The sequence below is a fragment of the Nelumbo lutea genome, chromosome 3 (genome assembly GCF_056320005.1).
Source record: "Nelumbo lutea isolate HS-2025 chromosome 3, American lotus-T2T, whole genome shotgun sequence".
Lineage (NCBI taxonomy): Eukaryota > Viridiplantae > Streptophyta > Magnoliopsida > Proteales > Nelumbonaceae > Nelumbo > Nelumbo lutea.
The window spans coordinates 116,564,896-116,587,727 of NC_142686.1; the positions used below are offsets into that span (position 1 = coordinate 116,564,896).

Genomic DNA, 22,832 nt, shown 5'->3' on the forward strand with positions numbered 1-22,832 from the left:
CTTGGGGCGCTTTTGCTACCCCCGTAAGAAGTACGAACAGGGTGGGTGTTTCTAATTTACACCCCATCCCACCCCCACCCGGCAAAAAAAAAATCATAATACCAAAAATGCACGATACCTTAAAAACCGATAACCAATCATCTGATATTAAAAATTTGGAAATCAAAATTCACTGGAGAGGTCTGATTGGTAAAAATTCTTCGTACTATACACGTGCACAAGAGATACAAATTACCATATCACCTTATAATAGTATAGATGTATTGATATGTATATCAACAAATTTAATATTAAGGACACAAGTTTTTTAAGTCATGATAACTTAAGGGTGCAACTTGAGCGGCCTCAGGTTAGTATGAAATATTTATTTATTTATTATTTTATAAGAGTGATGAAATCTTTAAATCGAGCACCTAACTCACATCCCTATCATAAGCTGACAACTGTGCCCGCCCTTACATATATACAATGTTAAAACTTAATTGACCTTAACCTTCTTTTTTACTAAAAATAAAAGAAAATAGAAGTTGAACTTTATCGAGAAGTCGGGCCAACCCAAAATCAACCTGACCCCTAGGGTTGGGTGTTCAACAGCTCTGGTACCCAATTTGCACCCCATGCTCCAAGCCCTAAGTTCAGTTGGATAGACGGTTGTAATTTTTGTGGTTTTGCAGGTTCAACCTTGGCTGCTGAAAACATCTTTACTCTTTAGGGCTGACAAATCAATCCATTCAGTACTCTCTCTCTCTCTCTCTCTTCTCAAATGCAGCTTCAAGCTTAGTGATACAAGTTAAATAATTCGTTACACTATATATTTATATGGATTACAACGTCAAAATTGAGATTGATATAGATTACTTATTTACCTTAATGAGAATCTGAATTAATACCACTCCTCAATCATGGTTCATAATAAGTAGAACTTGCTAGGAAACGAATGAGTAGAAATTAATTGGAAATATAACAACGGAGCAACGTAGAAATAGTTTAATTTTCATGGAACATGAGTAAATTGAGAGAGAGAGAGAGAGAGGAGAGAGAGAGAGAGAGAGAGAGAGAGAGAGAGAGCATGCCAACGTTTATTTTATTTGTAAAATAATTATAAGCCCGTCGCATGTCTAAGATCACCAAACTAAAAGACACTCGCTATGTCCCTTGGACTGAATACAACGAATTGCACTTTGGCTTGCGAGCGTGGTTTCCTAAATCATAGGTCCTAGGAAATTACAAGCCATGAGAATAACTTAATCCAAAGAAGAGGGACCATTATTCGCGATAGATGGCTGTAGCACCTCCATCTCTATCAAGCTGCAGAACAGCTGAAAACCGTTAGTTTGAGAAGAATCCCTGAGTGACGTTTACAAGGTCGATAAGCTCAGTGTCTGATAAGCACAAAAACAACATTCTGGCTCCAATGCAAGATGCAACTATACAAGAATTTATGACAAAACATCCAACATCACTCCAAGACACTGCCCATTCTTAAGACCTCGATTTTCATCTAAAATAGTTGCTACTCCACTGTGGCACAACATTGTGGAGTAGAAAAACATTGCATCACAAAAGTCAAGTCTCTATTTCAACGAAATCCTTTCTTCTCCCAACATTTTCACTTAAAAATGGGAAACTTAGATAATTTGAACTCTAAAGACAGATATCAAGCACACAAAACGTTCCAACTCCTCACTTGGAAAGCTACAATCAAGGTTAAAAATATCGACACGCCCGTGTATTGGCAGGGGCGTATCGGTACTAAAAACTAACCGCATGATGTCTTTTTTTATTGAAATAAATGGGGGTCCCAAAACACCTGTAAATAGGTATATCGAGACCAAAAGATACATACGAAATACTTTGAACCTGCCTACAACGGGCAACACAAAAGATCAACGAAATGATACCTGGATCCATGCACCTACTAGTGTACCAGTTTCGGATACAATACTAGATACTGCATGGATTCTAGATGTACTAAAAAAACTGTATATGTTAAATAAGCATATTACATTGGATACCCGTACCAGTATTCATGTCCAGGATTTTATAAAATAAAAAGCCACATCCCCATTTCCCGAATCTGTGTCCGAGTCCCTATCTGTAGCTTGGAATCATAGATGATGCACAAAAACTGAGGATGGGTTAATTTCTCTATAAAATGGATAGAGAACAAAGTTTTGACCCCAAAAGGAACAACACAAATTGAATTAATTGTTTCAAATTGAAAACTTTCCACCCTTTTTACAATGAAATGAGACTTCCTAAAGGCTCTGTTTGAAAAGAGTACAAATACAAACGTGTACAGTACAAATACAAGGTTTTGCACTCTACATGTTTGTATTTGTACTCCTTCCAAACTGAGCCAAAGGGATAAATTGAAACAACAATTCATCTAAATGACATGTCAACGGATCGGTTCTGGGTCGGAGCCAGGTAGAACCGGACCCGGAACCGACCCAAACCCTATAGGCTCTGCAATTCTGGACCCAGAACTAAACCGATCGGTTCTTGGGACAAGTGGGTCCATCACGGTTTTGATATGTATGCTAATAATACCCCTGCAAAAAAATGCAATAAAAACCCTGTAAAAACCTAAAATGCAACAAAAACCCTGCTAAAAATAATAAAAAAAACCTGCTAAAAAGGAAACTGATAAAAAACAATAATAACTATATATATATATAGGTTGGGTCGGGTCCAAATCGGTTCGGGACAAGGTGGACCCGGTTCCGACCCAATAATAATCGGGAACTTTTTTTAAGAACCGGAACCGGCCCATCGGGACAAGTTCTGGAACCAGAACCACCCCAATCAGTTCAGTTCCATCGGGTCTATCGGGTCTGACCCGACCCATTGACAGCCCTAGATCCATCTTTCAACTTCCACATGTTGATATGGCACATAACCTTGGAAAATGTAAATATCATGAAACAGAGCTACCCAACAAGCCTTTTGAGCCACAGACATGGTAGATCACACCATTCCACCTTCATGCTTGAATTTTATAGTCAGACTCTTACTGTCAATTAATGAGATTGGTTAGAGGGGAGCTGCCCCAGAGCATATTGTTGACCTCTTTCTGCAATGGCAAAGGAAAGGACTTGAAGGAAAATCTACTGGAAAACAGCAACTCCTGCTGTGATGTGGGGTTTGTGGGAAGAAAGGAATACAAGAAAATTTTGAAAACAAAGCCAGTTCCATTGAAGAGTTGGAAAGTATGTATCCTCTATTAGTCCTTACCTATGAAGCTTTCCAAGGCATCTCTTGGAGACCTCAAAAAGAGCCTCCAGGAGATTAAATTCTCCACCAGTTAGCCAGATCTCTAACTGGCCCATCAGACAGAAACTGGCTTTAGACTCAAGTTCAATGATAGTTCTCTTGGTAACCTTAGGAAGGCAGGTATAGGTGGTGTCTTCTTCAAGAGGGATGGGAGTATTTGTTGGGTTTGCAGTGGCCCATAGGGGTTGCAAACTTAACAAAGGTTGAGGTCTTGACTTTCTTAATGGAGTTAAGAAATACCAAACAGGCCTGTCTCCCCTAGCTATAGAAGGGGACTCAAAGAACACTGTTAATTGGATGGGGAAGCAAGGGAGTGGGCCATTGGCACACTATCTGTTGCCTGTCAGAAGCCAGGTATACAGCTGATTCTTTGCACGCTACGTTTCCCCAGGGAGCTAAGCACACTGGCTGACGGTTTAGCCAATGGTCCAAAGGGATTGTCTGTACAGTGACAGAAATTTCCCAGAGGAAGTACATCCTTGATCTTCTCAAGGACACTGGAAAGTCGGTGTCCAAGTTGGCTGACACGCCCATGGACCTCAACCATAGACTTGGATGGTATTGACGCATTTTTCAGTCTGCAGGAAGCTCAACAGACCAAAAAAATGGTCTTTTCCCATTTGGTATTGTGTAGACCGAAAGACCTGATGATGAGTAAATGGAAAGACCAAAAAAAGCCAAAAATCGGGAAGCTAAGCTTTTGGTCTTTCTGCACTGAAATAGCCTTCCTAGCCATTTTTAACAGCCTGGTAGACCATGATGCAAACCAAACAGTCTTGGTCTTTAAAGACAAGACCGCAAAAGCTCAGTGTGTCTTCTCATCTATTGGGCTGTTGAAAGATATACCTAGAAAGACTTGCCAAACAGCCAGACGGTAATGATGGTGGCAAGGTATTTCCAGAAGTTAAAATTTTCAAAAGCTGGTCAGGAGAGCTACTCCACACCTTAAAATGAATAAAACAATGAAAAACAGACTTCAAGCCCGATCCCCCTAATGCACCACCAACCCACTTCTCAAACTAATAGTACCATCCTACAAAACTGAACCTCAAACAGCAATTTCAACCACTTCCAACCCCCACATCAAACTTGGACTTAGTTACTTGGCTTTTGAAGAATCTACTACTGCAAGCTTACACCCTCTCTTGTTGACATTTTTTTTATTTTCTTCACCTTTTTGGCAGGCCCCACACCAAACACACTTCCTCACAATCTTGCAAAAGCTTTCAAAAGCCCCTTGATGCTGACTGATTAAGACTGGAAGAACTGTTTTTAGCCTCATGGAGAGAACCTTAGCAATAATCTTATACAAGCTAATCACTAAACTTGAGCAAAGACCAAGTAATATAGGCAGGATCTACGTGAACACATTCATCTTGTTTCCAGAATTTCCTTATCCTGTGGGAATTTATCCAAGAAAAAAAGCAAAATTCATTGGAAGAAGCCTCGCTAGTTTTTAATACTTGTATGGGGAAATTTTCTTTCTTTGAAATTAGTTACAATACATAGACACCTACACCCAAGATGGTAAACAACATTTTTAAACAATGTTAAGCAACAGCAAACACAATTTAGGATGCTAACAGCTTTAGAACAATTTGAAAAAAAAATCTTAGGGATAAATTACTCCAACAAGAGAGAGAGAGAGAGAGAGATTACTCCAACCACTATATAATTTGTTCATCAATGGCAAGTATAGAAGGGCTGGTATGGTTGGGATAGTAAAGTCCACTTGAACAAGGTCAGAGCTACAAACCCCTGGAAAGGTATTAATTAACTCTATTTATGATCCGTTTATTGTAGGGGTGATCATTTTCAGCCTAGACTGGCCCGGAAATTTTTGTAACAATCAAGCAGTATCATAAAAGTGGTAACCAATCAAGTATTCATCAAAATTCACCAGGATGAGGGTTGATTGGTCAAAGATCTCCCGGTATCATACCTTTCCAGCATCATAGATTTTTATAGCATATATTTTATGCATCTATCATATGTCATTATACTAGATGACTAAGCCCAAATCCTGGCCTAGACCCAGGCACGTATTGAGGCCCAGGGTTCAGCGCAGACCAGACCATAGCCCTTTCCATAGGTGCTAAGCCCAGCCTGGCCCAGGGATCGCCCCTAGTCTTGCTTTCACTAGATACAAAGTGGGGAATGGGGACACAATTTAGTTTTGGACTGATCTTTGGTGGGGTGAGAGACCTATTGTTGAAACTTACCCTCATAATCTTACCTTGAACCAGGAAGCCACTATCTCCTCTTGCCTTATCACTTAACCCAAAGGACCTCATGAAACCTTAGCCTTAGAAGACCCCTTGGGGAAGCTGGGTTTTCTGAAATTGTGGACCTCCTTGACTCCTTGAGAGAGATTTACATTTCCCCTTCATCCCTTGACCATGTATTTGGAGCATCCACCCTGTTGTGAAGATCTCATCTAACTCCTAGGGCATTTTTTTCAGATTCTAAAAACTGCAGGGTCCCCATTTAAGAAGATTTGACATCTCACTATTCCCTCAGGAGTGTCATTTTTCATGTGGGACCCTTGCTTGGGCAGAATAAACATGTGTGATCTAATCCAAAGAAAAAGCCATGACAGATTGTGCCCCTCATCAATGCACCATGTGCTTCTAAGGAGAGTAAGCTGAATATCACTCAATCACCAGATACGAGACATCCATAGTTGGGTTGGGTTGCTTCTGTGGCAATGGCAAGCAAGAGGTCTTGCAGTGGTTTAAAAGGTACACCCGTTTGTAAAAGCATGCACCTTGTGCCTCAGCTCAGGCATGTGCCTCGGTTAAATACTTAAATTTTGTGCCTTTTTGAAGCATGGTGGCTGGGCCAGGGGCTCCTCCCCCAGGCCCCATGTTGCCCATTCATTCTTCTTAATACACTACATTTTTTAAAAGAAGAACAGTGAACTATAATTAAAATTATAAAACCATTTTTGTACAGATTAAGAATTTAAGATCCTAATATTGACTTGCTTGGCCTTGACTCAAGGGGCTTGGTACAAAGGCTGCTTGTAGAATTATACATTAGCTATTTGAAATAATGCGATTGAGAAAGAAATAAAGAGATTTAAAGTTTGACATGATTGCATATGTTTTATGTGTTATGCTGATGTATTTTAATTTGAGCTAATAAATTTTTTAAGACATTTAGTTTAAAATTAATGTTTGCATTTTAATTAATATTTTCTATGAAAGGTAATTAAGAAAATTTTATTAAAATAAAAACAAGTACAATCTATTTAGGTGTCAAGATGACACCCCATTACAAGCAATCATCAAAAACACACTTCAGCCAAGACTGAAATGGTGCACATTACAAGCTTGCATCTCAAGAATGTCCCAAAAATTTTCTGCAAAATCTGAATAGCTGAATCGCTCAAACTCTTGAAGGGGAAGAACCCAATTAGTAATAAGTTTGCCGAGTGAAGCCACAAGCACTTCAATATTTCTTTTTTCTTTCCTTCAAATAGCCTCCTGATCCTCTCCCACCACAGAGACCAGCACACTGCAAAGGGGATGCAGCTCCAAACAATTTTTGCTCTCCTGCTTCCTCTGAATTTTGGCCAACCAGAGAAGATTTCAGCTGCTGAGGAAGGTTGGAAAATGGGTACGCCAAACAGGAACAAATAGAATCTCCAAATAAACTTTGCTACTTGGCAAAGTGAAAAACAGGTGGAAAGCAGTTTCCTCTTCAGATTTGCACAGGTAACATGAGCCAGCAAGACTAAATCCTCTACTTTTCAGGTGATCTGCTGTGAGAACACTGTTGAGTGCAACCAGCCAAGCAAATGCTTCTACTCTCAGAGGAACTGGGTTTCCCCAAATCCCACCTAACTGATCAGTAGATACATCCTCCTTGATGAGAGCCATGTAGAAAGACTTCACTGTGAACTTTCCATTTCCGCACTCCTTCCACCACAGTCCATCTTCAGTGGTTGTAGAGATATTGAACTTTTGTCCAGCATAAAGATGCATTCCTCCAACTCTTGATCAAGAAGTGATCTTCTGAACATAGGGCTCCAGATCACCTTAGCATCTCTAACTTCATAGCTGGACTACCAAGACCTGATGATCAGCCAGTCTATACAGTCTTGGACAAATTTCACACAACTTCCCTACCCCACTCCAATCATCCTCTCAAAACCTCACTCTAGAACCAACACCCACTTGAAAACTTACCATGCCTCTGAAATCCTGATTAAAGTTCATTATTCCCTTTCAAACACTCACCCCATAGGAATTTGAGACCTCCCTCGACTCCCACCCAAATCTCACCACCCCATACTTCCCTACCACCACCCTTCTCCATAAAGACTCCCTTTCTTTTTTTTTTTTTTGAAGATAAATAAAAATAAACTTTATTAGCAGCATAGTTGTCAAGGCAACACCTAGGCGACAAGGCGCCCTTGGAGGCTCGCCTCGCCTAATAGCCAAGCAGTTTTCTATAGCGTGTTATAAAAAAACTTTTATATTCTTAATTTTTTGAGGTTATAATTATAAAATAGACATTTTTAAACTAAAATATTCATTTTGTGTGTTTATACACTAATTTCTTTTTATTACTTTCTCATTTGTTAGGGTTTAATCAACACAAACATTGCTAAACACTGTATTGAACCCTCTTCTTCTTCTTCTTCTTCTTCTTCTTCATAGGGTCCAGCCCCTATATTTTTTGAATTTTCTTTTCGTTCTTATTTTTCTTCTCATGAATATGTTGGAATATGTTGATTTTCTATACTTCAACCTGAAGTTTATACTTTTCTTATGAAAATTATGGATATTTATTAAGGAAATAAGATTATGGAACCTAGGGAACTACCCTAGGATACATGTTTTTACTTAAAAAAATCCATAGCCTAGACCCCCTGTCGCCTAGCCTCACCTTGGCGCCTTGAAAACTATGTTTATTAGAGAAAAAAAAAAGGAAAAGGAGATTAAAACAGGGTGATAAGGAATCACCCATCAATAGCAGATCCAAAAAAACAACAGACCCGCCCTAACAAAGACCCTAAAAACAGGGGGAAAAAACTATAGACATACCAAAGCACCTTAAGAAACAACCCATATCCAAATACAAATACACTAAAACACACAATAGATTGAATAACCCAGAAACCCAAATCCTTCCAAAGATACATACGAAAAACATCCTGAAACCAAACAATCCAACTGATGAAAACTCAACTTGAACTTTATCCATTTTCTCATCATGCCCACTGTCTAATATAAAAATCTCTTGTCTCATCTGGGTAACTTTCTTTTTTAATCCAGTCCATATACTCCCAGCTTCAATCTGGCAAAAACATTTGAAACTTGTCTCTTTTGATTGGTTTTCTGTTTTCTAAATCTTCTTACTGCATTAGAACATTTCTCCACCCTCGTAGAAACCTCCCTTTGAGCATTTATTCTTTCTAACTCAAATATGGTAATTTCTCAAACAATTGTTCAGCACTTAGGTCTTCTCTACAACTCCCCTCCTCTACATCTCCAACTATAATTAAGCTTCCAATTTTCTTAGTGGTCCCTGAACCAGAATCAGCCGCCCCCTCAATCTTCTCTTTTGTCTGGAATCTATTCTCTTCCACCTCCCTAAAAGCTTCCTTTGCGAAATCCACCCCCCCCAAGAAGAATAAACCCAACAATTTACTGACCTTCACCCTAGTGTTGAGCACCCTTTTCACATCTACAGATTTCTCTACTTCGTGAGTATCATCTATGGCTACATCTTCCTCCTCTGTACCCATTGCTCCATTCGCTTCATCTGATCCTGCAACCTCTTGTAAAGGTCTGGTTCTATATTTTTGTTTCCTAATATAAACTCTTGATAAAGACTTTTTCTTTTCCTTATCCTCTTCATCAATGGTCTAGACTTCTTCCAACAATTTACTGACCCTCTCTCCCTTTCTTTATTCTAGCCCAAACCTCCATAGCCACTTCCCCATGAGAGCTTTGTTGAAAATCCTTATTCTGAGCCCCAAACCCCCTAGAGCTTTCGGTCTGCATACCTTCTCCAACTTAACTAGGTGAAACTTCCTTGATCTCTTTGCCCCTTCCCATTTGAAGTTTTTCAATCTTGTTGGCAACAGTAGTTGGTATTCTTAGCAGTGAAAGGTAGTAAGTGAGCAGACTCGAGAGCACACTTTTTATGAGGGTAATTCTGCCCCCAAATGAGAGATATCTTGCTTTCCACTTCTCCAGACCCAGCTCCACCCTCTCTATAAGGGGTTTCCATGTACTTGCTGACCCATATTTGGCCCCAACTAGACCTGTTCATGGGCTGGGTAGCCCGATGGTCCGGCTCAGCCCGGCCCGCACCCCGGTCAGGCTTGGTCATGTAATTAGGCCCGTGGGCCTGACCTCGGGCCTAACACAGTAAGCCCAACTGTGTTTCGGGCTGGGCTCGGGATTTGTCAAAAAAGCCCAGCCCGAGCCCGGCCCGGCTCGACTCAATATTATATATTTTATAAAATATATGATATGTATTTTATATATTATAAAAAATATATAAATAATATAATATTTATTAAAATATATATTTATAATTTAATATATACATTTTTATTCTTTTCTTTATAATCTCTCTCTCTCTCTCTCTCTCTCTCTCTCTCTCTCTCTCTCTCTCTCTCTCTCTCTCTCTCTCTCTCTCTCTCTCTCTCTCTATTCAGCCGCTAACAGTATGGGCTAAATTTCGGGCTCGGGCCCAGGCCCGGGCTTCGGGCTTTTTATGAGGGCCGGGCTCGAGCATTAGAAAATTCTGTTAATACAGAGTGAAAGCCAGGCCCGAGCCCGGCCCATGAATAGGTCTAGCCCCAACTGGGAGGCCTAAGTAGGAAAAGGGAAGCTCCTCTATCCGGCAATCTAAGGCTGTTGCAAATTGAGACATCTCTTCCTGGATAATCTCTCCAACTCCAAATAGAGTGCTCTTCTCCAAATTCACCTTCATACCTGTTAGCAACTTAAAATTGACTAGTATTGCTCTTAAATTCAGAACTCGGTCCTCCTCCACATTTAGGAAAATAAGAGTATTGTCTTACAAATTCTAAATGGGAAATGCTTGGCCCCTCTGACCCAACACTGAAACCTTCTAACCAGCCCTGCTGAACTCCCCTTCTTAACAACAGATTTAGAGTGAGTTTCCATTACCAGCACAAACAGAAATGGGGACGAAGGGTCCCCTTGTCTCAGCCCCCTAGAGATTTGAAAAAAACTCCGATGAAACCCCATTAAAGATCACTGAAAATGACACGAATGAGATCTACCCATACATCCAGCTCCTCCATTTCTCTCCAAATCCCATCAGCCATTGAATTTCTTCTAGGAATCCCCACTCCACATGATCATAAGCCTTCTCTATATCTAATTTGCACACTAGACCAAGTCTTCCACTTCTCAATCTTGAATCTATGCACTCACTTGCCACCATCACCCCATCTAGAATTTGTCTTCCCTCCACAAAGGCCATTTGAGTTTCCCCTACTACTTCATGAAGCACTTTTCTCAGCCTATTTGGTAACGCTTTGGCAAAAATTTTATAAGGGTTGCATCATAGTTGTCAGGCGACTAGGTGCCCTTGGCTTGGTGCCTCGCCCAAACGCCTTGACTTCTAGCAACTAGGCACCCACCTAGGCAACTAAGCGCCCGCCTAGGCGACAAAAGTGACAAGGCGGGCACCTTTTATAATATCATTTATATTGTTGTATCATATTAATGTATGTGTTAATACATTTTATTAGGTGCTATATAAATCAATTATACTTTGTTTTAATGTTTTACTACTGAAACTAAAAGATCAAAGGGTTTTGAGGAAGAAGGTTGTATTTCTATCTCCCTCTTTTAACCATAATGCCCTTGACTTCTGCCTCCAACTCACCTCTTCTCTCACAAGCAGTCTCTCTAACTCTCTTTCCAGGCCTTCCTTCTCCATTCCAGCCTCTCTTGGGTAGATTTCTTCTTCCTCCTCCAGCCTCTCCAGCCTGGCCAGCTTCTCCAACACCTCTTTCTTTCTACTTTCCTCATTCCCAAATACTCCACGTCTCCTTCCTTTCAGCTCCTCTTTGAGCAGTTATAACTTCCTCATCACCCTTAAACCAGCTGATCCCTCTACCTGAAAAGCTCTCCACTTCTCTTCTACCCATGCCACAAAGTTAGGTTGAAGAAGCCAAACATTCTCAAAACAATTGGGGTCTCTTAGCCCCTTGTTTAGCTAGAGTATCTGCCATCCCATTTGCTGTTCTTCTCACCCATTGGAAAATTGAAAGTAACATTCAACTCCCTTACAATGCTCACAATCTCCCTAAAAGTATGCCTATAGATCCATGGGATTTGGGTGCTACATCTTGCCCAAGCAATGACCACTTGAGAGTCCCCTTCCACTTCCAAATTAAGGAACCCAAAGTACCTAGCAAATTTTGATCCCTGCAGGAGTCCAATTAGCTGTGCAGTCAGTGCGTCCCCATTTTCTAGAGGCCCTAAATACAAAGCTAACACCTTTCCTCCTGAATCTCTGAAGACACCTCCTATCCCAGCTATGTTTTGGTTACCAAGGAAACTTCCATCGAAATTCAGCTTCACAAAATTTGTTTCTGGGGGTCTCCACTCCATAAAAAACTTTTCTTTTCCTTGGTCTGATATAGCCACTTCCTTCCAAGTTCTGAGGATGTCATTCAAAGGGAAGACTTAGACGTCTTCCAGAGTTTTTACCCAGTGAGCAGTTTTTAACTTTATTGTTTCAAAATTTTCCATCTCTGATCTGCTTTTTTCATTGAAAATTCTTCCATTTCTCTCTTCCCAAATAGTCCAAACCAAGGCAGTCCTCGCTGTTTTCCATAATAATCTTCCTCTTTGTTTTGGTTGCCTCATGAAGCTAGGGTCAAAAAGGCCCACCACCTCCTGTGGGGGATTCCACCTGCACCCAAAAAGGGAACAAAGATGCTCCCAAATACAAAGCACAAAAGGGCAGAATAGAAAGATATGGAAACAGTTTCACCATTGCATTTACATAGGCTGCACACATGAGGGGAGAGGCACTTATTTGGACTTCTTTTCTGCAGCATATCACAAGTGTTTATCTTTCCAAGGAAGACTTCCCAACAAAAGGCCTGAATCTTAGGAGGGATTGGCTTACTCCAAATTTCTTTCACCAGGAACATTGCCCCCAGGGTAGCTGGCTGAGTTAAGAAGCTAAAAAAGGAAGCACAAGTGAAAAGACCATTGGGGGAGATTGACCATACCCTGGTATCCTCAACAAATTGATCCAAAAAAAAAACGGAGTCAAGTTTGGCCAAAAGAGAGATGAGAGACTCACATTCCGAATCCCCAAGACCCCTTCTGAATCTAAAGTACCAATTTAAACCTGAAGTTGAGAATCTCACAAACTTAGAAATGGGTTCAGATTTGTAATTGGAAGGTGCATAGAGCAACGGAAATTGGACCTTTAATGGATGTTTACCTATCCAAAGATCCTACCAAAACAAGACTCTTTGGCCATTTCCCACATCATACCGAATGAGATTAAGGAAGAAAGGATAGACCTCATAAATTGCTTCCCAAGGAGATGTTGAATTTGTTGAAAGTGCCACCTTTGAGTCCCAGCCATTGTCTGAAATACCATGTATGCTAGCAATGACCTTGTGCCAGAGCCTGTCACTTTCTAGGGGAAACCTCCATAACCACTTTCCTAAGAGAGCTAAATTCTTTTGGACTAAGTTTCCAAGCCCAAGACCACCCTTCTCTTTAAGCCTACTAACTTGTTCCCAATTCACCAAATGGTCTCTCTTATCACCTCCCGGTTCCCATAGAAAATATCTCATTAATTTTGACTAAGTTTCCAAGCCCAAGACCACCCTTCTCTTTAAGCCTACTAACTTGTTCCCAATTCACCAAATGGTCTCTCTTATCACCTCCCGGTTCCCATAGAAAATATCTCATTAATTTTTCTAATTGCCTAGCAATTTTGACTGGGATACGAAAGGTAGACAACAAGTAAATGGGAAGATTAGCCAAAGTGGCTTTAATCAAGGTTATCCTACCTCCCAACGAGATGTAACTCCTCTCCCAAAGTGACAATTTTTCGGAAAATCTCTCAACCACAGGCTTCCAGAAACTCTCATTACGTGGATTTCCGCCCAAGGGGAGCCCTAAGTACTCTAGGGGCCAATTTTTGACTTCACAACCTAAGACCTCTGCTATTCTAATGATTTCCTCTTCTTGTAAATTCAAGCCTACAAGACAGCTTTTCCCCAAATTGACCTCTAAACTGGACAAGCTCTCAAAGGAGCTAATAAGGCTTTTCAAGTTCCCAAGGGCCTCAAGGCTAAAGTCATCACAGAAAAGCATTGTCATCTGTAAACTGTAAATGGGTAACCACAACCTCAGCCCTTCCCACCCTCCAGCCCCTTATTGCATTATCCAAATCAGCCTTACTAATCGTTCTACTTAGGACCTCTGCAATCAAAGTGAAAAGGAAGGGGGATAAAGGATCCCCTTGTCTCAAACCTCTTTTATCTAGGAAGATGTCTCTAGAAGCCCCATTAATCAAAATTGAATAATGCACCGAGTCCACGCAACCCTTTATCCACTTTCTCCACCTTTCTCTTAAACCAAAATTTTCCATAACTTCAAGAAGGAAAGCCAGTCCACCAAATCGTAAGCCTTCTCTAAGTCCAATTTACAAAGCATTTCCCTCTTTTTTTTCTTCTTTTCAGCTACGCATTCATTTTCCACCAAGATTTGATCAACAATTTGCCTTCCCTCCACAAAGGCACCTTGAGCTTGTGAGATTATTGTGAACAGTACCCCTTTTCTCCACCTTTCTCCACCTTTCTCTTAAACCAAAATTTTCCATAACTTCAAGAAGGAAAGCCAGTCCACCAAATCGTAAGCCTTCTCTAAGTCCAATTTACAAAGCATTTCCCTCTTTTTTTTTCTTCTTTTCAGCTACGCATTCATTTTCCACCAAGATTTGATCAACAATTTGCCTTCCCTCCACAAAGGCACCTTGAGCTTGTGAGATTATTGTGGACAGTACCCCTTTTAGCCTACTTGAAAGGACTTTTGCAATTATTGTGTATAGGCTACCCACCAAACTAATTGGTCTAAAATCCCTTGGGGTTTTAGATCCCTTTTTCTTAGGCACTAACACAATGAATGTGGCATTTGTTCCTGGTGAAACCTCCCCATTTTGGTGAAACTCATCAAACACTTCCTTTAGGTCCTTTTCTAGAAACTCCCAGCACTCTTGAAAAAATGTCATGGTGAAGCCATGGTGAAACCATCTGGCCCAGGGGCTTTTGATCTTTCCATGGAGAAGACAGCCTCTTTGATTTCCTCAATACTAAAATTTTCCTCCAAGGCCCTAGATTGGGTATCAGTCACCCTATCCCACTCCAATTCAGGTAGGTCTTGCCTATTCCCTTCCATTCTAGAGAAAATGCCCTTAAAGTGATAAAGAAAGGCCTTGACTATCTCCTCCTCCCTCCTGACCTCAACCCCATCCACTTCCATAGTTGTTATGAGGCTTTTGCTTCTCATCCCACTTGCTAGAGAGTGAAAAAATCTTGTGTTTCCGTCTCCTTCCTAAAGCCACTTACATATAGACTTTTCTCTCCAAGAAATTTCTTCCTTCCTTAAAATCTCTTCTAGCTCCACCTTAAGCTTCCACCGCTCTTCTCTATCCTCCTCGCTAAAGTTCCTTTGTGCTTCCTTTCTGTCTAACTCCTCAATCCTAGAAGAAATTCTTTCTTGAGCCTCTTCAATTCTTCCAAAGTGATCCTTATTCCAATCTTTAATTTCCCCCTTGAGAGTTTTCAAAGTCCTCAAAAATCTGAACCCCCCCCTTTTTTTCTATTTCTTGGTCTTCCCTCTTCCCACCAATCTTCTACTATTAATTTAAAAGAGGGATCTTCCAACCACATGTTCTCGAACCGGAAAGGGGAAGGACCACCAAAAAGCGCCTCTTGTCCTAGAGAAAGGGGAAGGACCACAATTCTTCCCAATCTACTGTAAAGAGGAACCTGTCCAACTTGGATAAAATTGTATTTGCTTGAAAATTTTGACCAGGTGAACTCAGCAAGTAACAAAGGTGGTTCTTTTAGCTCAAAAGATTCAATCAAGTTGTTAAATTTCCTCATGCTAAGGCCTAAGGGTAATGCTCTGATTTGGGTTGTTTGTTTCCATAGAGAACCTAAGAACATTGAAATCTCCCCCTAGGCACCAAGGCCCCTCCCACAATCCTCTAACTGCACTCAACTCCTCCCAGAATTGATCTCTTTCTCTGTAGGAATTGGGGCCATACACATTTGTTAGGACCCACTCCTTTCCATCATTTTCTCTTTTAAATTCTATAGAGACCGAGTAACTCCCAATGAGTTCCTCCAAGCAATCCATTTCCTCATTTTTCCACATCGTTAGTAAGCCTCCTGAAGCTCCCCAAGAAGGTGCAAAAGCCCAATTTAAGCCTCTAGTTCCCCAAATGCTTTGAATCCACCTTTTGTCTATCTCTGAGAGCTTGGTTTCTTGGATTAGGACCACATCTGGCTTCTCTTTCTGTAATGCATTCCTAATCAGTCTCCTCTTCTTTGCACTCCCTAAGCCCCGAACACTCTAGCTAGTGATCTTCGTTCTTTAACTTTTGAAGGACCCTAACAATCTCCTCCCTCCTATCTTGCTTCCCTTTTCCCCCCTCCTCTTACTGCCCCCTTTTTCATAAGAGATCTCAGTAGCCAATTTCCCCACTTCACTTTTCTTTTTCTTTTTAGTCTTCTTTCCTTTTGTCCTACCCTTTTTTTCTCTTGAATACACCTTAGTATTCTCAGGTTCAGTTGGTGCCTCGTCTCCTTGAGTCAGTCCTTTCTCTTTTTCCAGTTTTGTGGTTTCCTGTTGTGGGTTACTGAAATCTTCTTCTCCCCATAGCTCTTTTCCTCCTCTTCTAGTAAACCAGACAGGTTACTAACCTTTTGATTCTAAGATTCTCTTCTCAATAGACTCACCACTAACTTTTTGACTTGAAAGCTCTGCTACAGTGTTAGTGGCACAAGGACAGTTAGCAAACAATGGCATTTTGACATCAGCTGGACCAAAGAGGACAAGATGAGGACCCAGGGTTAGAAGTTCCCTGTTCCATTCTATCGTAAGCATCCCTTGACTCCGACCTTTCTTGATTGTCTTCCTCTTGAGAAATCACCTTGACAGCATCCTATTTTTGTCCCTCCTGTGCACCTCCACTTAATACAAGGGTGGTACTAAAGTTCCCAAGACTTTTATTCTGATTTTGGTCTTGCACAGTTTGCATAGCAATGTTTCCTTCTACTTGCAGTAGCATCGGCTCACAAAGAGGGGTGGGCTCTTCTCTCTCAGCTTCCTTTAGCTCCACTGTTCTTTCCACAGATTGTTCCTCAAACACAATCTCAGTTCCCAAGCAATCTTCATCGAAAAAATTGCAAGCTTTTATGGAATCTATGCTTTCAATACTCGAGGGTTAGTTTATCTCTGCAAACTCTTCTTTTTTTCAAACTCTAGTCCTTGACAGTCCTCCCAGTCACTGTCCCCATCCAAATCTTCTTTGGGTTCTCTACAATACCTTGGGTTTGGTTTATCGGGTGTGGTAGAGTTCTTGATTGAACCAGTCTCCACCCAAGAGCTTCATGAGTGAGCTTTGAAATTTTACCACCAATGTTTGGGCGGGGTTCCTTAGATCCTAGTTGCTTCGAAGAAGGTTTTGTTGGGGACGATGATAGACCCATGTTACTGTCCCCCAAAAGGAACCGAGTGGGTCACGTGATCACTTAAGTGATCCCCGGATTTGGTCGACCCTGGTTCAGCAATATGTTTGTTCAAAGCCCCTGGCTTGCCTGCTTCATCTTTATTTCTAACATTCCCCAGTTCAACCAAAGGAGCTTTGGGTTCAACTAACCATTTTCCTTTTTCCCATGTGTGTGTGTGTGTGTGTGTGTGTGTGTGTGGGGGGGGGGGGGGGGGGGGGGTTCCTTGCTGCATACACCATGGTGATCTGAAGGAGGTATCAGCAACAACTGGTATCTCTGCATACGATTTAAACCCAACCCTACGATCAGGCTTTGATGGTCCAGTTTGTGTGGAGAAACTAGTAAGTTGCATTCTTCCTTTTTTTAATTTAGATGGTTGGGCTTCTCCTGTATTCAACCATTCACTTGCCTCCGCCAACCAGGCTTTTCCACCTAAGCCACTCAATGCCAAGTCATCATCTTCTCCCTCTGCTTCCTTCCAGAGCTCAGACTCCATGGCTGTAAGAATCCAAGCTTCATAGACTGTTCCATCTACTGTAACCTCAACCATTCGAGGGACGTTTTCTGGCTTGACCCCACCAGCTTGAACGAAGCTGCTCAAAGGTTTGATCAGTTTAACTCTTCGAGCACACCACCACACAACTGGGCTATTTTCTTAAAGTTCGAGACAGACTAGAGATGGAATGGCAACCCAACGATTTTCACCCTGGGATTTTCTGCTAATGCAACTGAGTTGGTAGTAGGGCTCCATCTTTGAACACTCACAACTCCTTGATCGGATTGGATTTGGTAGTAGGGCTCTATCTTTGCACATAGGAATGGCCCCAGGGGGAAGGCAAATTCAGGGATCCTTGTCCCCATAGGGAGGGGGATAGAGTTGGGATTTTCAGCCACACTAGGGTGGGAACGGGGTGTGGTTCATGTGTAGGGGTGTCAACGGTATTCGAAAATCCGATTTCGAATTCGAGATTCAACATAACTGAATCGAATTCGAATAATTCAAATATCTAATCAGTTCAAATCGGATATCCTATTCATATCAAATAGCTAATTGGGTTCGAATTCAGATATGAGCTGATTCAATTCGATAAATATCCAAATTCAACCATTTATTTAATTCTTACATATAATATGTAAAATATTTAAATGCTTTATATAATTTATATATATAATAATTAAATTGTATAAATAACTTATATATTTATATACTTTAAATATAAATTATTTATTTTAATTACCTAAAATAATTAATTGGTCAAATTCGAATCGTATCGAACATTCAAATATTTAATCGAATTCGAATTTGATTATTAGTTTTCAATAACCGTCGGATATCGAATCAAATTCGGATATTGGATTTTTTTAATTGGATTCGAATTCGGATATTGCCTGATCCGATCCGTTTACACCCCTATTTATCTATTTGGGGTCGGGGAGAAGGTATACAAAAATGGTCTCGCCCGCCACCCCGCTCCATTGCTATTCCTAGGTCCGTGGAGGCTAGCTCATTAACATCAATGCATGTAAAGTTGAAGTGAATCCCAAGGAGCTAAACTCGATGACTGATGGGTTAGCTTTACCTTTGGAGTTTTTGAGAAGAGCTTTTCCACTTTTGAATTTGTTGAGAGAGAGAGAGAGAAGTTATTGTCTCATCTGTGCTCCATGTGTATACCACTGAACATTGGAACCCAGATAGAACATGAAATTCCAGATTCATAAGCCAACCATGCTCATCATCTTCGCATATTGACCAAGAGAGGAAAAAAAAAACTTAGGCTATTGGAAGTCAAACAAGGAACAAATAAGATGTCTATCGTCCTCTTCACTAAATCCTAGAGCCATTTGCATCATTCTAAGTTTCTAACATCTAGTAAGATGCTATTTTTGGAAAAGATCAGTGTTAGTGCCTTGAAGAAAAAGAAGAGCCTTAACCATCAGCAAAAAAACCAGAAAATCACAAGCAGCATGGTATCAATAGAGATAAACTCTATATGAGAGAGAGAGAGAGGTGCCTATGCAGAGTTTAAAAGATATAAACAATATCTTCTCGGAAAAGAGACCATCAGAGTGGCAAGGTTAATTCATCAAGGCATAACGTACAAGGTTATCATCTCATTAAGATAGTGCATCAACCTCCATGGGTCAGACCCAGAGGCTATATCACCAAGCACCAAAACAAGGGACTCAAACCTTTTGCAATTCCAGAAATAATAAGCAAAGCAACCACCTTAGCTTTAACTGCAATGGTATATGCATATGTATTTGTATCTGTATGTGTATCAAAATTCTGAAAACTACATCAGTTGGTTGAACAATGAAAACCAGAAAAAATCCCCCTTTCAGTTCAATACGTGGTTCAATTTCTTAAAAAAATAAAAAAGTCAAAACCATATGTGACCATGTGAACAAAGTCATCATGCAAACCAATTTAAAGTATGTTAACAAACATGAAACCATAGACAGGAATAAAATGCAGGTGGAGAGAAGAGAAAGAAGAAAAAATGAGCACATGGACTTGATGCTACAAGAGAAAATGAACCAGAAAAAAGATGAATTTGGTTATACAATGGGTGGGGAGGGGGCAAATGCATTGGCTGATTCTTTAGCTAAGAAAGGGGTAATTAGGGATCAGTTGTATTGGGTGAAATTGTAATTTTTGTGCTGTTTTTTATTCAAGAGTGAAGCTGCACCTTGCGCCTCCTCCTTGGGATGCTTGTAACAGTTGCTTATCCTTATTGATTTCAATGAAATTTTAATGGACTTATCAAAAAAAAATAAGTAACATAAATGGATCAAAGAACCATAACAAAGCTGAAATCATACCTCATCAATTAGAGGGAAGCATCTTGCAAGTAAACCCTTCCTGGATGAGCTGGTTAATTGCATCCCTGAACTTATAGTAGTCATCATCTGTGTTGTACACCTGATGAGAAATCCGGGCATAACCTGTTATACAATTATCTTTGTTCTGTGCTTCAAGTTCCCCCTCTTCTGGCACCCGATAATATATTGGAACTTCAATACCAAAACTCTCCCGAAGATGCTTCCTCAACTTCAAAGCATCCACTTCACTTGATATTTCTAAACTAGCAGGAAATCCAACCATGACCATGCTGGAACACATGTCTGGGGGTGAACCAAGGTGCGTCCCCCAGGCCTCCGAGAGCATTTCCCCCATCTTAATAACAATTTCATGATTTCTTTTCCTAATTCCTTCAATACCACCTTCAAACCTATTAACAAAGTCCAAGGCAGAAGGAACAACAAGCTGCGAGCTATAATCCCTCGTCCCAATCCAAGCACTTTCTATAGGCAACCCGTTACCGTACTCATGGGAAACAACGGGATGATGCAAATCAGAAAATTTGGACGATCTTCTACAGTACAGAAATGCAACTGAAGGCGGACAGAAAAACCATTTGTGCAAATTACTAGTGTAAAAATCAGCCCCAATATCTTTCATGTCAACCTCGACACTACCTATCGCATGAGCAGCATCTACAAACACCTGATCAACACCTCCCTCCCTACAGAGCTTAACCAACTCCTTGACAGGAATTACCACACACGGCATCGAGGTGATATGATCGATTACAGCTAACCTAACTTTCCTACCATTAGATTTCCCCTTCTCCAAAGCTTTTCTAAACTCAACGATAATTTCCTCATTAGATTTGACGGGAAAAGGCAGGTTGACTTCAATTACGTACCCGCCAGCACGAGAAACGTAAGCCTGGATGGATTTCTTGACGGCACCGTATGCATAGTGAAGCATCACAGCCGCGTCTCCTTTCTGAAACTTCCCTTCAGCGAAGGACCAACCAATCTGCTGGAGAACAATCGCCGCAGCGGTGGTGGCGTTGTCGACAATGGTCACCTCTTCGACGTCATCCGCATTTATCAGATCTTTGATAACTTTTCTGGATTCAAGAATCCCTTTCTGGAGCTGATTGAAGTAGAAATCATCAGGTTGGCGAAGAAACCGAAGCTGCCACTCTTTCTGAGCGGCGATGACATAGGCGGGACAACTGCCAAAGCTGCCATTGTTGATCCGAGCGACTCCAGGATCGTGATGAGCGAATTCTTCGCGGATTTCGGAGTCGGAGATGAAGGGGGAAAGCTTTATCTTCTTAGAAACGTGATTGTTGTTGTCGTCGTGAGTAGAATCCCCATTTTCTTTGAAGTCCTGATCGTGAGAATCCATGGCCGGAGAGAGTTTTTAGTGTTTTCAGAACAACCGAACAACCATGATTAGGGTTAGGGTTAGGGTTGGTTTTCGTTTTAATAGTTGCTGTGCAGCCAAAAGTTTCTTCCTTTAGTTGAGGATCAGCCCAAGCGATGAAATAAGATTTTCAGTTCTTTAGAGGTTTCTGTGAACTGTGAAGGCGAGGAGAGAGAGAGAGAGAAAGAGAGCAAGCGAGCTTTTTCCGTTGCCGGAAAAGGGGACTGATGACTGTAATCCGCACCGGTGCGCAATGCGCAACACTGTCTAGCCGTTAGACTGTGGCACTGTGCGGAGGTAGGCTTTGACCCCAACCTGATCAAACCGGACCCTAACTCTTGTTTTTAGTGAATAAAATAATTAAATATTCAAAGATATAATAATAAACTCAATTTCATTTTTCAGAAAAACAAATATATATATATATATATATATATATATTGAAGCTGACGACCGATAACTTTTACAAATGCATGCAAAATATAAGGTTTTACATTCTACACATTCTAAATATGAATGTATATCCAAAATAAGCATGTATTTATTTACACAAAAAAAACTGGCATTGCGTGTATTAAACAAGATATTTGAGCCAAAATTTTAGTGTTTTTTTGGTAGATAGAAGCGAAGATTTCAGTTGAGACTTGAGAGAATTTAGGGGTGTTCTCCTTAATTATTTTTCTTTTTCTCAATCGTTTTTCTTGTTACCGGTTCCAAAAATTAAATGAAGTTATGTAGTTTGTAAATAAATTGGTTCTTAAAACAAGTACACAAAACATGTTTTTCGTAATGTATGTTTTTTTGTCTCTAAAAAATAAAAAATATATTTTCTTGAATTCTTGGTTTAAATAACATGTTTTCATTCTTTTTTTTTTATTTTATAGATGAGAGCATGTTTTTATATGGTTAATTAATATCATGTTCCATAAGCCATATAATTTTTATGCTACATTTTTTTGTCTTAGAAACTAGAAAGCATTATTTTGGTGGTTTTAAAAACATGTATTTTTTTTTACTAAACCTAACTTGCTTTTAATTTTCAAAAACCACAATTGAAGATTTTTTTTGGTTGATGTGACAATTTAAAAATGGGAAAATTCATAATCAATATCTTGAACTTTAGGGGTTGTGTCAAGTCAGAATGTGTCTAATAAGTCCTTGACGTTAATAGTTCGTCAGTATCATGTAATGACATGTGCCACTTAAAACTTTTAAAATATCAAAACTATCCTTGAAAGAAGACATTGTTCATTGTTTTCTACCTTGAGATTGAAGAGTTGTGCCATTGCTACAACATTGTCAAGAATTGATAGTGGTGCCAAGAATAAATTTGAACAAATCAATGACGGTGTCGGGAACTGACCAAGTTTCCGATGATGGTTGAAACTACCATTGCTATGATTGCCTATAATGAAGTGTGTAGTAAACAGGTCGGCAAATTGGGACCAGCTTTTGATGGAGCCCGCGCGCGAGGTTCTGATACCAGGTTCGGACTACCCCCTAAACATAGTAGAAAAGGCCACATACATGCAGGACTCATTAGCCCCAGCTAGGTGCATC

General features: G+C 40.4%; 1 protein-coding gene across 3 annotated transcripts; it reads right to left on the reverse strand.

The window, feature by feature from the left end:
* Positions 1-1,065: 1,065 nt before the first annotated feature.
* LOC148867916 (L-cysteine desulfhydrase-like) lies at positions 1,066-21,703 on the reverse strand. 3 transcript variants are annotated; one of them, XM_088978190.1, is made up of 2 exons: positions 19,874-21,703; positions 1,066-1,308 (listed from the first exon to the last, which is right to left on the reverse strand). In XM_088978190.1, exon 1 carries the CDS (start codon positions 21,252-21,254, stop codon positions 19,878-19,880), a length of 1,377 nt encoding a protein of 458 aa, XP_088834316.1. In that variant the 5' UTR covers positions 21,255-21,703; the 3' UTR covers positions 1,066-1,308; positions 19,874-19,877. The 3 variants fall into 3 exon arrangements, with proteins under 3 accessions (XP_088834316.1, XP_088834317.1, XP_088834318.1); XM_088978191.1 differs by having other exon boundaries at positions 1,066-1,319; positions 19,874-21,613; XM_088978192.1 differs by lacking the exon at positions 1,066-1,308 and adding an exon at positions 1,988-2,555 and having other exon boundaries at positions 19,874-21,613.
* Between the last annotated feature and the right edge of the window lie 1,129 nt (positions 21,704-22,832).

What these genes read in the sequence shown, in the direction of transcription:
- LOC148867916 (XM_088978190.1), bottom strand. Translation starts at nt 21,254, where the DNA reads ATGGATTCTCACGATCAGGACTTCAAAGAAAATGGGGATTCTACTCAC.